General features: G+C 37.2%; 1 protein-coding gene and 1 pseudogene across 1 annotated transcript; both read left to right on the top strand.

The window, feature by feature from the left end:
• Nucleotides 1-531: 531 nt before the first annotated feature.
• Nucleotides 532-3,228, top strand: LOC137742708 (receptor-like protein 2). Its single transcript, XM_068482648.1, has 2 exons — nucleotides 532-2,742; nucleotides 2,829-3,228. The coding sequence occupies exons 1-2, from the start codon at nucleotides 593-595 to the stop codon at nucleotides 3,040-3,042; spliced, it is 2,364 nt and encodes a 787-aa protein (XP_068338749.1). The 5' UTR covers nucleotides 532-592; the 3' UTR covers nucleotides 3,043-3,228.
• Nucleotides 3,229-9,176: 5,948 nt separating this feature from the next.
• LOC137743245 (tyrosine-sulfated glycopeptide receptor 1-like) lies at nucleotides 9,177-15,289 on the top strand (annotated as a pseudogene).
• Nucleotides 15,290-16,893: the final 1,604 nt, after the last annotated feature.

Below are 16,893 nucleotides of genomic sequence, written 5' to 3' on the forward strand. Positions count from 1 at the left end.
CTTTGGCATCATTCCAGACCAAATTCCAGCCTCACCAACTTGGACAGACGATTCAGACCTCTCAGGAAATCATCTATCCGACAGAATCCTATCGTCACTATCGGAGTCCTCGTCCAAGGCCTCAATGCACTGCCGTTGAGGGCAACCCGATACTTCGCGGGTCCTGCTTTCGAATTAGTGCAAGTAAGTTAGATTACTCCTCATATTGTTAATTGATTGAATGGTGAAACCTCAACTATTTTCAATAAATTTACCTGTTTTTGCACCTAAAAGTCTTTGTAATTTACAGTTATTTCACATCACAATACCCCTTTTTCTCAAAAATCAAAAAACAAAAATAAACAATTGTGGGACAACTCAAGTGGTAGGGTACAGTCAAACCAAAGACCAAGAGATTAAAGAATTTTTCAACGACTTTGAAGTCGTTGCCTTATCGCCCATAATCTACCAAAACATTATATATATATATATATATAATATATATATATATATAGAGAGAGAGAGAGAGAGAGAGAGAGAGAGAGAGAGAGAGAGAAGGCTGCTGCTTAATATATTCATACTCTTACCAACCTGTGAGTAATCTGAACCTGAGATGGATCATCCATTCTCTCATGGCTTCCTTCTCATCCTCTTGTTTTCTTCCGTTATATTCACAATACATGCATGTGATCTAACCGAACGCAGCGCCCTCAAGTCCTTCGCGAGCGCTCTGTCTTCCCCGGCATTGAACTGGACTGCTTCAGTTGATTGTTGCCAGTGGGAAGGCATCACATGTAATCAGAACCGTTGGATCATCCAATTGCGGTTGCCATCCAAGGGCCTCACAGGAGGTACTTTTCCTTCATCACTTGGAAACCTTAAGCTTCTTTCGTACCTCAATCTCTCCTACAATCTGCTTTCCGGCTCTCTTCAAGCCGGGATGTTCTCGTCCTTGAGTCGCCTTGAGATTCTTGATTTGAGCCATAACCTTTTCTCCGGAGAAATACCATTGTCTTTATCATCAAGTTACATCCAAATGGTTGATTTTTCGAGCAATCAATTCAACGGAACAATTCCGTCTTCATTCCTCCAGCATGCCTGGAATTTGAGCAGTTTGAATGTCAGCAATAATCATTTTACAGGCCAAATACCATCCTCTATCTGTCTTCGTTCCTCCTCGCTTAGAGTTTTGGATTTCTCCCACAATAATTTCAGTGGTCCAATTCCTCCCGGACTAGGAAACTGTTCCGAGTTGGAGGTCTTCCGTGCTGGCGACAATACTCTCTCAGGATCCCTTCCTGCTGATATCTACAATGCTCAGGCACTTCAAGAAATTTCATTATCTACCAATGGGCTTGTCGGACCCATCAGTGAGAATGTTGGAAAGCTCTCCAAATTAAGGCTCATGCGCCTTCAATACAACAATCTCCAAGGTCATCTGCCCCCATCTTTGATGAATTGCACAAACCTTGTTGAAATAAATCTGGGATTCAACTTTTTTAGTGGGAATATCTCTGTGCTCGATTTCTCTAGACTTACTCAACTTAGTAAACTAGATTGTATAAGTAATAATCTCACTGGTACCTTGCCAATAAGCCTCTACTCATGCAAATCCCTCAAAGCACTTCGACTGGCTACAAATGATTTCGAGGGGCAAATCCAACCTGAGATTCTTCAATTGAAAAACTTGACCTTCCTCTCGCTTTCTCGTAACAGACTCACCAATGTCACGGGGGCAATGAAGATACTGACGGGTTTCAAAAGTCTCAAGGTGCTCCTTCTTGCAAAAAATTTTAAAGGTGAAGAAATGCCAGATGGGGATATAACTGTCGATTCCGGGTTACAAAATCTGTGTGTTTTCAGTTTACTTATGTGTCATATGACAGGGCACATACCTGCATGGATTTCAAAGCTCGGGAAACTGGAAGTCCTGGATTTGTCTTTTAACAGACTCACTGGCACAATACCTGGTTGGTTGGGGACTCTTCCGCATCTTTTCTTTTTGTTGTTGCATAACAACTTGATTTCTGGAGAATTTCCAAAGGAGCTTTGCAGACTACAAGCATTAGTATCGCAAAAGGCTGCGACTGAAACAGGCCATTGTTCTCTTGAGTTGCCCGTCTACTTTCAACGTGGTAATAATGGAACCGTGCTGTCTTCACAGTACAAGTATCTGCCCAACATGCCAAGAGTAATCTCCCTCGGGAACAACAGTTTAAGCGGCAGCATACCCCTTGAGATTGGCCAATTGCAATTTCTTCAACAACTGGATCTAAGCATCAACAACTTCTCCGGCAACATTCCAGACCAAATAGCCAACCTCCCAAAGTTGGAGAGATTAGAACTCAACAGTAACCATCTGTCAGGCGAAATCCCATCATCACTATCAAATCTCCATTTCTTGTCTACATTTACTGTTGCATACAATAATCTTGAAGGACCAATACCAGCCGGCACTCAGCTCCAAGGCTTCAGTGTCTCTGCATACGAAGGGAATCCGAAACTGTGCGGTGCCCCACTTTCAAACCAGTGCTTTCCAAGTAATGGCAATGAGACAGATGAGAATGAGAACAACCAGGATTTGGACGATGATGAGGAGCAAAGTCTATGGTTTGGGTTATCCGTTGTGCTTGGTTTCTTTGTAGGGTTATTGGGATTCTGTTGCCCTTTGCTTCTCAAGAGGACGTGGAGATATGCATATTTCCAACTCCTTGACAATATTCAATTCATGGTCAATCTGAAGTGGAGAAGGCTTAGAAGAAGGTAGAGTTCTAGAATCTAGACTCTCTGTTCATTTTTCTTTTTTCAATTTGTTTTCAATTCCTAATTCTTGTTCTTCTTCTTAACAGGAAAGCACAAGGCCAAGTCCAAGTCCCAAATCAAAAGGACGAAGTTAAAAGCAGCAAACCGGATAGTGAAACCGAGAGTACAAATCGGTCAGAATATGCAAACAACAGTAACTCTTTCATGGTCCCTGACAACTTCCAAACCACCTCTCTCGTCAATGTTCCAGTTAAAGCTCACTGCCCTGAAGATGAAGAAATATTAATGTGTACGGATTGAGCCAGAATTTCTCTAGTGCAAAATATCTATTTAAGAGTAGGATGTTCATTCCCCAATCGGATTGTAAGTTGAATAGCTCTTTTATTTATTTTCTCTCTTTGTTTAGCCAAAATTATGGACCAAACTATCAATCATCAGCTGAAATCACGATGGAAGATTGATAACATAACATATTAGACGATTTTACACGTGAATAAAGCCTAAGAGTATACATCATATATGTTTAACCACAAAAAGGTATGTCACATAATGAATCAAACTATCCATGAAAATCTCCTCGATTTTCATAAACTTGCGCAATCAGTTTAGTTAAGAAGAAAACTGAAACTAACAAAAGGGTCCTGATTGAATTTGATACTACACATCAAAATCTGTGTATATGCAGAATCATTGAGACGGGTTTATATTTTTCCCAAAGTAAAACAAAAAAACTAGTGTAAGTTGGGTTTTCACTTACTTCTTCTAGTTTGCACGGGTTGCAAGTCGGAAGTCGTTGAACACGAGCAGAAGCCGAAATCACAGAGCTCCAACTTTCGCAAGAGGAGGCGGTTCAGGAAATGTGTTACAGTGGCACCTAAGTTCCTAACCCTGCAAATTGGCCATTGTTGGAAACTTGAAAACAATCTGGAAATCTGGGAAAAAAAAAAAAAATGCAAAAGAACACGGTTCAGGAATTTCATCAAACAGTTTACGTGCAATATCTTTTCAAAAAGTTTAAAACTGCAATTGTATTGTGAGCGTAAGATAGCACATTAAGGAAGAAACATGTCAATGCAGCTTAATCGTCTACAAAACAAGCATGCAATGTAACAGTTTTTTCTGTTGAAATTTTTGGCAAACAAATGTCTGGGTCTACAATTTGATGATGTCGAAAGAGGTTTTCTTCGGGAAGGTTTTTTTGACGAGGCCTAATACACTAGGCCTACCTACAACTAAGGCGTCGGGAGTAAATTTAACTTCAGAGTAGGCTAAAAATAATATAGTTTAAATTCGTTTTTTACGAGAATCGAACCTAAAACTCATCATCTTCCTTAGTTAGGATGGGACTAACGAGTATAAGAATTGTGAAGCTTTATATGCATTAGGAGATGTGGCTGAAGAGGCGTGGGTGTTTCTTCTGTTTTATATAACATGCCCTTTATTCAAATGGATTCCATTTTTTTAATAAAATGGGGACTACTTCTGGCCCATTCTATATTGAATTTTAATATTCAAATTGTTTATTTTTCAAATTATATTTCATAGATCATTTTTAAAAAATATTAGTCAAAATAGAAATGTTTGAGATATTTAATTGAGTTGAGTTTAAAGAAATTGACAAACACTATGTTCTAAAAAATATTGAAATTTCCTTACGACAATTAAATGGGTACATAGTTTTGGAATGAATTGAATTTTTTTTTTATATGATCTATAAATGAAGACTAAAAAAATAGATAGTTTAAATCGTTGAAGTTTGATATAAAGTAAAACCTACAACTTATCCCCATTTTTAATATTATAGTATTTTGAATAAAGCATCTTAATCGCGAAAAAAATAAAAAAATAAAAAAATACAACGCATCTTACCCAACTAAAAAGAAAACAAAATGCTCCATTAAATCCCTTAATCATGACTTAATTAAACCACCGAGTCCAATCTGCTAAGAAATAAAGAAACCAACTTAGATAAGTGGGGCATGTCGATGTCCAAAATTTCAAGCATTCTTGGTGTTAATTATTCTGAGCTTATTTGGATAAAATGTACTTTTAAAATGGCTAAAAGTATTATGCATGTTAATTATTATGAGCTCGTTTGGACTTGATTAATTCCCTTAATCATGACTTAATTAAACCACCGAGTCCAATCTGCTAAGAAGGAAAAAAACCAACTTAGATAAGTGGGGCATTTCGATGTCCAAAATTTCAAGCATTCTTCGTGTTAATTATTATGAGTTCGTTTGAATGTACTTTTAAAATGGTTGAAAGCATTTTTAAATAAAATGTTTGTGATATCCGGTCCCCAAAATTATTTTTATTTTATTTTATTTTATTCTTGATGTATTTCGAATATTTGATTGGAACTGGTTCGTTAATTCTTCAAATTTGAGAAAAACAAAGTGAGAGGTACTTTAGTCATTTCCAATTTTCTCGACCTTTTTGGTCAACTCTTGAATTGGTTAGGTAGAGTTTGATTCCATGAGCGCGTAGGTGTAAACGAATCTTATTTCCAAGTCAGAACGGAAAAGTTAGAGTCGTTTGAAGTTGATGGCATTTTGGTAATTTTACCAAAATGCTATAAATGGGAGTGAAGCCTTCAGAAGAGGGGGAGGTTTCTGAAAATGAAAGGGGGTAGCTGTTATTAACCCGTTTTAGGGGAGTTTTGGAACCATTAACCCACAAACTTGACCCACTTGTATCTTCTTCATCTGAGCTTCATTTTGGGTGATCTTGGTGTTCATGGAAAGCTCTTGACGAACCCTACATTTCTGTGGTGTTAGATTTTCCAATTTCTTTTTCATCTTTGCAGTTCGAAGCCACAAAGCCCACGACTTTTCCGGCGGTTTTATTATTTTTCCGGTGATTCCGGCAACCCTTTCCTTTGAGTGAGGCATGAAACTTCATCTACTCTTCATAATCTTCAAGTTGGTATGCTTAGTTTGTGCTTTCATATTCATTTTAGAGTTGGGTATTTAGAACCCTAGAAATCCGGTTTTCTCCGGTGAATTTAGACGGTTTCTGGTTAGAATTTATCGTTGGCCTAGTTGTGAAAAGTGGTTCCCTTGTTGAGCTCTAGCTACCACGTAAATTTGAGCTTATCTAGTTAATGTTGAAAATTCGGGGTTTCTAAACCATCCATCTTGACTACCACCGCGTGTGGCGGTGCGTGGGGTCGTTCATGAGTGTTGTCTAGGTTCCAAATACCTTTTTGTGACCCTGTGAACCTATGTCTAGCTCGGTTTCCCAAAATTCAATTATTTGGTGTGGTGATCAATCTGGACCGCCACTTGTTTGTGTGATTGACAACAATCCGACCGTTGGATCATAATGAAATTTTAGTATGTTATTCTAGAAACATAATGTGGATTTTGGGAAGTTATGGATCATAAATTTGATGTGCAGATCTTCAAGATTGAATTACGTAGAGTGGTGGACCCTATCATTGACCGAGAGTTGAATTGTTGTCAACATGTCTCATTACATTCTAAATAATAAAATTAGTACGGAAGACTTAAGTGAAGTCTAGTGGCCTACATTGGTTAGAGAGTGACTTGAATATATGTGATATGGTTATTACCTTGATTTCTTATATTGGTATCATCTGTGAATATGACTTAGTTTTATAATGTGAGTTCTATTGACATGTGATTATATATATATATATATATATGTATGTATGTATGTATGTATTTAGCCATAGACCTATGTTTATTAAACATGATTTGGCTTGTGTACTAATAATGATCGTGATATGTGTTTTGACATGCATATTTGAAAGGTGGTTGATTTGCATAGATGGTATGATATGATGAAATGTGAGTGATTTTAATATATGTGAATATGAATTGGTTTTATACTTATGTTTCCTATAAATTGTTAATTTTTATATTTAGCCATCAAGGTAGTTTTATGAAGTGGGATTTGACGTGCATATTGGAAATATGGTTTGTTTTGTATGATTGGCTTGATTTGATGAAAGGTGAGGGTTAGTGGTGGACCGTTAACCCATTGTCATGGGGTTTGTTGCTTCCAAACATGTGTCAACGCTCGTTTCATTATTTCATTTCTTGTTTCGTTGAGCCTTTATAACTTAAGTAACTTGATTCATATGTTGTTTCATTGATTGGTGGTTATGCAATGTACTCCATAATTCCGTTGAGTGATGGTTCGGAATCCTTCCTACTCCACTCCGTGATTCCGTTGAGTGATGGTCCGAAATCCCTCTTACTCCGCGATTCCGTTGAGTGATGGTCCGGGATTGTATCCACCTTCGGTTTCATTGAGTTTAGATTGAGATAGCTTCAAAGATGTAGGCTTCGGCCGAACTGTATCGCTCTAACCCTACTTTTCATTGTGTGCATGAGAATATGGTTGTGAGAGGTTGTGATTGTTTCAGGCAAACCGTTGGATGTCTAGGTGACTCCCTCTGAGTTTTCAAAAGTTTGGTATTGATTACTTATGAATGATTTATATTCAAGGTTTATAAATTGTGATTGATGGCTGGTTTTATTATTGTATCACATGCTTATATTATTGTCACTCACCCGAGCCTCTCGGCTTATCTGAGTGCCTGATTTGCCATTTTACCAATCCCATAATATTGGTATTGACTTTACATATGACAAGTCTGGGTAGATTATGAGAAACCGCTTGATATTTTGGTTCTGTTGAGTGGTCCGGAATCCTTGCCCTTGTTCATTCCGTAAGTTGATCTTAGAATCCTAAATTCGAGTAGATGGGAATTACCCACAATAGATATTGTGAAAATAAATTCGAATTAGCATGTTTATTACTCATAATCCAAGTGGGGAATTATATAGAGTTTCTTGGTTAATTTGTGAAATGTTACATTATCACACTGTTTGATTAACGTAATTAAATGCTAAGATTGTGCATCTTAGATTCATGAATTGATTAATTGACGGGATTGTGGAATGACGTTGGATATGAGTGTGGTTATTATGAGTATTTTAGTTGATTAATATTTCTAGAGAATAATATGTACTTTGTTAATTCTTAAATATGTTACACGCTATGAAATGCGATTTTATGTGGGAAACATGATGAATTATGTGATGGATGAAGTGGAAATGTTAATCGTCATGTGGGATTCTCATGTTGGATATCATTGTTATTGTTATGATTAGACTTGTTGATAAATGTGGCTAGAGAATGGTATTGTGCTTCGTTGGTTCTTTGAAATGATATATGTTGTGAATTGCGGTATCATGTTGCGACATAATGACCTATATATAGATGGAGGGGAAATCATGATTTTCAGGTGGGTTTGTTATGTAACCCTGAGTCTAGTAATTTCATGCTTGTCAAGTTCTATTGATTGATTGAGAAATGTTATGCCTTTTGACTTAATCGGACTGTGATATATGTCAATTATTGTGCATGACGAACTACGAATGGCTTGATCCTTGTTTAGGGTACGTAGGCAGTCTAACAGGAAGGTTAGATGCAGCCATAAGGAATACGAAAAATTACTATGCGATTCGATTATTGAGTTGTGCTTTGCCCATATCCTAGAGGCGGGGTATGATAGAGACAGATTTTTGGTGACGTCATGTGTCAATTCTGGACGTATGTCGGGATTGGGGCCTGACAATGTTCATGTGTTTCTTCTAGGAAACACTTTAAGTGCTTCGAAGATTTACTTACATCTTTACTAAAGATTGGTTCTAAAAACATTTTCACCAAAAACGTTTTCAATCATTATAAAAGTATATTCAAACGAGTTCTATAACTTTGCAAGAGGAATGTTAAGTAGATTCTATCAAAATAAGATTCTCTCAAAATTGACTTTTTGTAAACTCTTTGTCACTTTATATTTTTGGCACAGTGTTTTGTACCGTTGACACAAGAATTTACTTTAGACTGTGAGATGACAGAGAGTTTATAGAAAGTTTCATTTTGAGTGATTCTCTTCAGCATTCCACTCTCTTTCCAATTCCAAAGTTAAGATAGAGATAAAATATAAGAAAAACTAATGAAAATGGGTTGAAAATTTTGAATTTTAACGATAAAGACAAAATAAAGGGTAAAGTGAATAGTACCAGGATTGACTTTTAGTGTAAAAATGTGGTTTTTCGTTAAAATGAACAGTACTACAGGCTTTTCGTTAAAATTTCCTAAAATATATAGTAGTAAAATAAGTCACACATGATGGACCGACACCATTCTATGGTAGTAATTCTAACGCGTGACTGTATTATTTATTTTTTACGAGATATATTTAGAGAAGAAAAATAGAGCAGGTGACCTTGACTTATAAGTTCCTTCATGGAATAGTACTTGTGCGATGCTAAATCTTGGAGAGTTCACGAATTAATTAATGATGATCTCATTTCTACTTTTTAATTCTTAACTACATAATTATTTATCTGTTAGTTCATAACTCTCCTATTTAACACTACTCCAACAACACTTTATCAAACAACCATTTTCACGGTAAAAATGCTTTTAACTCTTCAAAAAGCATGAGCCCAAATTCAATTTAAATTAGGGATAAGCAAGATTTGATTTTGTGCGGTTTTGAGTGAAATTGAAAACAAAACCGAAAGTTTTACGGTTTGATTCGGTATGTTTTTTAGACTAAAATTGAAATGAAACCAAATCATTTGGTTCGGTTTCGGTTCAGTTTTAAACCATTTACAAACAAAATAAAAAAATAGCTTCAAATCTCTTATCTTAATTTAATTTGTCAACTCCCTATACTCTTTCAATGTCGTTTCATAACAATATTATCAAACCATGAAAAATAGATTGCTGAAAGATTAATTAGCAATGTAAGTTCCAAATTCGTGTTGGAAAATATAGTTTCTTGCTAGACTTGTTGAAGTGGAAAGGAGCAAAAGGGACTTCTCATTTATGGGCATATTAGAAGGAGGAAACACCTTCTCTTTCAAATCAAAACAATGTTGTTGACTCTGGAGCTGTGAAAGAGAACTTACAGGCTTACAATGGTTCATTGTTTGGCGGTGGGGGGTTTAGCCTCCAAGAATCAAAGTTGTTGCACGGTGAGCGTGAGACAAATTGATTTGCAAATTTTGTTTTGTGTAAGGTGCGAAGAACATATGAGAGTTGAGATAGAAAGAATGATTGGATGAGTGACCGAGAGTCGAAGACTAAGAGAGAGATGAATTTTTAGCATGGTCGAGTCCATACTAAAGTAATGGACTTTAACAAACAATCAACTATAACACAACACCTAATATGGGTATTTAATTAAATATTTTATTTTTTGCTTTGCGGTTCAGTTTCAAAAGGCTGAAACCAAAGCCAAACCATTTTCCTTCACTGCAATTCGATTTCAAACTGAAACCGTTTCAAAACTGCAAAATCAAACCGTTCGATGCGGTTCGATTTGATTCGTGTTTCAATTTCGATTTCCGATTTCAAATGCCCACCTCTAATTTAAACCATTTTTCAAGACAAAAGTGCTCTTAACTCTTGAAAAAGCACGAGCCCAAAATCAATTTAAACCTTCTAATACGTTGCCAACCCAATGATTAGACCTTCCGTTAGTGACGTCCCATTTCACTTATGGGTAATTCCGAAACCGAAATAGAATGCGAACAAACACAATTACATTTCTCCCAAAGCATTCCAGCGTTTATCGAGCTTTTGAAGAATTAGAAAATTGCTGGGATCCATGTGCAAATAATATTAGTAATCAATTTTCTAAATTACTCAGAATTAGATTACTTAGATGGAGGTGCGATCTGGACTGCAGGGTAAAGTCTCTATCCGGAATCAAACCAAGTGATGTAGAACACTTGTGGCTGTTAGACTTCACACATGCGATAACTTGCTCTGATTTCATGAAGAAGTTGAGGTTCCACTTTAAAATAGCAATGTGGAAGTAGCTCAATTACTCATAAGCACACGCCAAGTCCTTTCTTTTTCCAATATGAGATTTATATTCTCAATAATATTAAGGTGCTTTGAATAAAGCATCTTAGAGCATCTCCAAAGTAGATGCCAATTTTAAACATCAAAATGATATTTGATGGTTTATGTGGTAATTTGACATTTTATACAATATTTTGTTCCACCCGGTATGTTAAATAATAATGTCATTTAATAAAAAAAAATTATCTTTTTGTGGAGTCCAATGATTAAGGCAACCAATCGAATATTTGAAAAACATAACAACATTTATTATATATTATATTAATCTATTAAAAAAATCATTTAATAAATTTGACAGCAAAAGACTTTGCCTTCAAATGACTCAACACCATGTAAGAAATTGAAGGCTAGGTTGGAGAGAGTTTGCTGCCATTTTTTGCTATTGTATGCCTACGTGACAGATTTGAAAACCCAAGTTGAAGCATGTCTCGCCGGTGTAGCTTTTATGCTATGCATTATTCAATTGTATGAGAGTTCTAATTGTTATATTTGTTATACCTTCCTCTAGCTGTCTTCGTTCCTCCTCGCTTAGAGTCTTGGATTTCTCCCACAATAATTTCAGTGGCCCAATTCCTCCCGGACTAGAAAACTGTTCCGAGTTGGAGGTCTTTCGTGCTGGCGACAATACTCTCTTAGGGTCCCTTCCTGCTGATATCTACAATGCTCAGGCACTTCAAGAAATTTCATTATCTACCAATGGGCTTGTCGGATCCATCAGTGAGAATGTTGGGAAACTGTAACAACCCGTCTCGGAATTTACGTAAGAAAATAGGTATTTTTGTATTTTCACTAAGTTTGGGGGATACCTTTCTTTTTAAAATTGTTTTTGAGTTTTAATTGGTGAGCCCAAAGGGCCCATCCCCTGATTCTGTCCCCCCGAGCCTCTCATCTCTTTCTTCTCTCTCAGTCTCTCTTCTCTCTTTCTTTCTCTCTGTCTTTCTCTCCCTCCCTCCGAGCAAAACACACACACACACACACACACCCATGCCCACACCTATAGCTCTTTTCTAACCCCGTGGTTGTGTTTTAGACGTCAAACCATGAAGAAACCACCTCATAGACATTTCCTAGTTTTCCGGCGATCACTGCCCCTTTCGAGGAAATTTCAGGCCAAACCACTGCGATTTGGCCGGCGTGCAAGGTATCAATCTCTTCGTCTCGCTGAGTACTAAAACTTTCCTTTTTGTTTCACCCAATTGCATTGAGTATTGAAGAAGTTATACTCATTTGAATCTTACCCAATTTCCGGCGGACACCCATGGCTTCCAGGCTGTTTTCCGGCCAACTCCGACCACTATGACGGGAACCAAGGGTATATTTCGATTCCTTACCTTCGGGGCTTCAATTTGGTGAATGACATGTTTTGGTTGAGTTTTGAGCTCCATCGGAGCTTGGGAATTCTCCAGCCGAAATCTTGCCCTCTCCCTCATTGGAATCCGGCGAACCACCAAACCCAAGGCCTTTGGGCCTTTCCTGCCAAGTCCAAAACCCTGGGCAGCCCAACCCAACCTTTTTTTTATTATTTTTATTTTGGTTTTGTTACTTTAAAGGCCTTTCGGCTGTTTCCTTTAGGGCATTCGGCCCATTAACCCTAAACCCACTAGACCCAAACCCAGATCCAACCCAAGTCCAAACCCTTTAACCCAATCCGGATCCAAGCCCAAACCCGTTTGACCTGTTGACCTGGACCCAGACCCGGTCAACGGTCATCGTTGACTTTGACCGGTCAACGGTCAACATTGACCGTTGACTTTTTGGGTTTTCGTGCGGGACTCTTCCTAGGCTAATTTCGACGTCCTTAACCCGTTTCCGATGTCCGTTTTCCCAAATTCAATCGTTTGAGTAGAGTTTGACTAAATGTACCATTTATGTGCTTAGGGGCGATTATCTGTGGCGTTTCCTTCCTTGCTAGATGGCGTGGCTTTTTTACGGCAAAGTACTGTGAGTGGACCCCTTCTAAAAATGCATGTTTTAATGGTAGAATTGCATACATAGAAAAGCATGACTTCACAATTATGTTTTATGAACGTTTTACGAGATAATATGCTTACTGAGGCTAGTTTGAATTATTAATATCTTTTCCTATAACCCATGTTCTTGTAGAATATCTGATGGATGACGATATGATATTTAGAACATGTTTAGAACACCTCTTTATAGTATAGATGATGGATGACTTTATACTATGAAGTTGATTTTCAATATATATATGTTAACTGGTTTTGTACTTACCTAGTGGTCTTTTCCGCTACGGGACGTAGAGATAGATCCGGTCCGTCCCCGGCGACGGTTTGGTGTTGGCATAGGGCCTGGAGTGTGTTTTCCTCTGACTGTCTGCTCAGAGACGGGGAGCCGGCATGAGGCTTGAAGAGTTATCGGACATTCACTAGTGTTTATTATTTATGCGAATTATGATTTGAGATATTGCACGACATGCTAGGTTTCGGAAAACCTATGTTTATCATTATATATGTGTTTTCATAAAACCTGGGGGTTAGTATGTTGATAACTGTTTTATTATATATATATATCAACTTGGTCCACTCATGTTTGTTTTGCGCCCCCTTCAGGACTTAGAATTGAGGCATACAATCCCGACGTCCAGGCACTTCCGCATCGACATCTTCGAGTTCTCTCGGTGTAGGACCCACTCCTTTGTTTCTTTCAATTTTATATTATTTTCTTTTAATGTTCTAGATTAGTGGTGTGCTCTGAACACGGTCCTTATTTACATATTCATTATTCTTTTATATTTATAAACCTTATTTATCCTTTGTTTTCAGTATTTACACTCAATAAATGGCTTTCGTCACCCTCGGGTGTCGGCTAGCACGTGCCTATCCTAGTATTCGGGGAATATCGGGGTCGGGGCGTGTCAGAAGCTCTCCAAATTAAAGCTCATGCGCCTTCGTTACAACAATCTCCAAGGTCATCTGCCCCCATCTTTGATGAATTGCACAAACCTTGTTGAAATAAATCTGGGATTCAACTTTTTTAGTGGGAATATCTCTGTGCTCGATTTCTCTAATCTTACTCAACTTAGTAAACTAGATTGTATAAGTAATAATCTCACTGGTACCTTGCCAATAAGCCTCTACTCATGCAAGTCCCTCAAAGCACTTCGACTGGCAACAAATGATTTCGAGGGCCAAATCCAACCTGAGATTCTTCAATTGAAAAACTTGACCTTCCTCTCGCTTTCTCGTAACAGACTCACCAATGTCACGGAGGCAATGAAGATATTGACGGGTTTCAAAAGTCTCAAGGTGCTCATTCTTTCAAAAAATTTTAAAGGTGAAGAAATGCCAGACGGGGATATAACTGTCGATTCTGGGTTACAAAATCTGTGTGTTTTCAGTTTATATAGTTGTCATATGACAGGGCACATACCTGCATGGATTTCAAAGCTCGGGAAAGTGGAAGTCCTAGATTTGTCTTTTAACAGACTCACTGGCACAATACCTGGTTGGCTGGGGACTTTTCCGCATCTTTTCTTTTTGTTGTTGAATGACAACTTCATTTCAGGTGAATTTCCAAAGGAGCTTTGCAGACTACAAGCATTAGTATCGCAAAAGGCTGCGAATGAAACAGGCCATTGTTCTCTTGAGTTGCCCGTCTACTTTCAACGTGGTAATAATGCAACTGTGTTGTCTTCACAGCACAAGTATCGGCCCAACATGCCAAGAAGCAGCAACATACCCTTTGAGATTGGCCAATTGCAATTTCTTCAACAACTGGATCTAAGCATCAACAACTTCTCTGGCAACATTCCAGACCAAGTAGCTAATCTCACAAAGTTGGAGAGGTTAGAACTCAACAGTAACCGTCTGTCAGGCGAAATCCCATCATCACAATCAAGTCTCCATTTCTTGTCTACATTTACTGTTGCATACAATAATCTTGAAGGACCAATACCAGCCGGCACTCAGCTCCAAGGCTTCAGTGTCTCTGCATTCGAAGGGAATCCGAAACTTTGTGGTGCCCCATTTTCAAACCAGTGCTTGCCAAGTAATGGCAATGATGCAGATGAGAATGAGAACAACCAGGATTTGGACGATGATGAGGATCAAAGTCTATGGTTTGGGTTATCCGTTGTGCTTGGTTTCTTTGTAGGGTTATTGGGATTCGGTTGCCCTTTGCTTCTCAAGAGGACGTGGAGATATGCATATTTCCAACTCCTTGACAATATTCAATTCATGGTCTATCTGGAGTGGAGAAGGCTTAGACGAAGGTAGAGTTCTAGAATTTAGATTGTGTGTTCATTTTCCTCGACAATATTCAATTCCTTGTTTTTCTTCTTAACAGGAAAGCCCAAGGCCAAGTCCAAGTCCAAGTCCCAAATCAAAAGGACGAAGTTAAAAGTAGCAAACCGGATGGTGAAACTGTTAGTGCAAATCGGTCAGAATATGCAAACAACAGTAACTCTTTTATTAACTTCCAAACCACCTCTCTCTTCAATGTTCCAGTTAATGCTCGCTGCCCAGAAGATGAAGAAATATTAGTGTGTACGGATTGAACCAGAAATTCTCTAGTGCAAAATATCTATGTAAGAGGAGGATGTTCATTCCCTAATCGGATTGTAAGTTGAATAGCTCTTTTATTTATTCTCTCTCTTTGTTTAGACCAAAATTATGGACCAATCTATCAATTATCAGGTGAAATCACTACTCTTTTATTTACTTTCACTCTTAACGGTTGCGCGTATTCAAGTTAGTCAACAGTCTAGCCAGTGAGAATAATTGAGCTCTATATTAATTGAATACTTACTTTACCCAAGAAAAACAAAAGCAAAATGCTCCATTAATTTCCTTTGATCATGACATAAGTAAACCATTGAGTCCAATCTGCTAAGAAGAACAAAATCAACTTCGATAAGTTGGCATGTCAATGTCCAGAAAGCATTCCTCGTGATAATGATTATACTTTGCAATTTCGAAGTCAAATACACAGAAAAAATATATATAGTAGTGAAATAGGTCACGCATGGTAAATTTATGCTATTTTATATTAAATATTATGCGTAACTGTATCATTTATTTTTATACATATTTAAAGCGGAAAAATCAATCACATAACTTTGCACGTTATTAAATCAAGGAGAATTTTCTGATGAATAAATAAATTAATGATCATCTCAGTTCTACTTATTCTTAACTATATAATTATTCTTCAGTTAGTTCATAAGTCTCCTATTTAATCAAAATTCCTTAACTTGATTGCATCTAAAAAATTGTCCAAAGTGATTAATAGTGTTTCTACTTTCTATTCAAAGCACTTTTAATAAACAACATTTTTGAAGGGCTTTAAACTCTTCCAAAAGCACTAGCCCAAAGTCAATGTAAACCTTCTAATACGTTGCCAACCCATGATTAGACCCTCCATTAGTGACGTCCCATTTCACCTATGGCGTGGTTACGAAACCCGACTGGAATGGGAAGAAACGGAATGGCACTTCTCTCAAAGCATTCCAGCATTTACCAAGCTTGTGAGGAATAAAAAAATAGGTGGGTCCAGGTTCTTCTAAAATTAGTAATTAAATTTCTAAATTATTCAGAATTAGAATACTTAGATGGAGGTGATATTTGGATTCCGGGGTGAAGGCTCTAGCTAGAATCAAACTTTTCCGCTTGAAATACTCATACATTTATTACTTGTAACTCAAATGATTAAAAATATTTATCGTTGCATTTGAGTCCGAGATTTGATTATCCTCTTCTTCACTATTGATTGTATCCAAAAGGAAAAATAAAGAATTGTAATCTAAACGCATTTGACCACTTTGAAGTCAATATAAGTGACTCTTTGAAGTCTTTTGCTTGTTCTTTATTTGTTTACTCTTAAAGTCAAACCAAACCACTCCAAATCCATAAAAGTTCTTTGAAGAAATTGGGAAATAGAAGACAAAACCATATTACATACATACATAGTACGTGTGTGTGTATATATATAATTATTATTAGCACTCTAAAAATCTCATTTTGTACTCCAAACTTTCTATAATTATAAAGAAAAAACATTTATGAGAAGTGTAGAATGAGATTTTAATAGTGTTAATAACACTTTCCCCACACACACACACACGTACACACATACATATTGATCAATATAAAAGCTTGCAAGTTGCAACTTAACAATGTTCATATGCAGCTGTCATGGCTTCCAGAAGATGTATATACTGCACAAGTTGATGCACATTTGACGTATATGTATTTTTTGTTGTTCAAAGATGTA

The sequence above is a fragment of the Pyrus communis genome, chromosome 8 (assembly GCF_963583255.1).
Source record: "Pyrus communis chromosome 8, drPyrComm1.1, whole genome shotgun sequence".
NCBI lineage: Eukaryota > Viridiplantae > Streptophyta > Magnoliopsida > Rosales > Rosaceae > Pyrus > Pyrus communis.

Bases quoted from the DNA above. Each gene is read 5' to 3' on its own strand.
- LOC137742708 (XM_068482648.1), top strand. From the start codon at position 593: ATGGATCATCCATTCTCTCATGGCTTCCTTCTCATCCTCTTGTTTTCT. The intron at 2,743-2,828 runs GTAGAGTTCTAG...TCTTCTTAACAG, and splicing joins TGGAGAAGGCTTAGAAGAAG to GAAAGCACAAGGCCAAGTCC.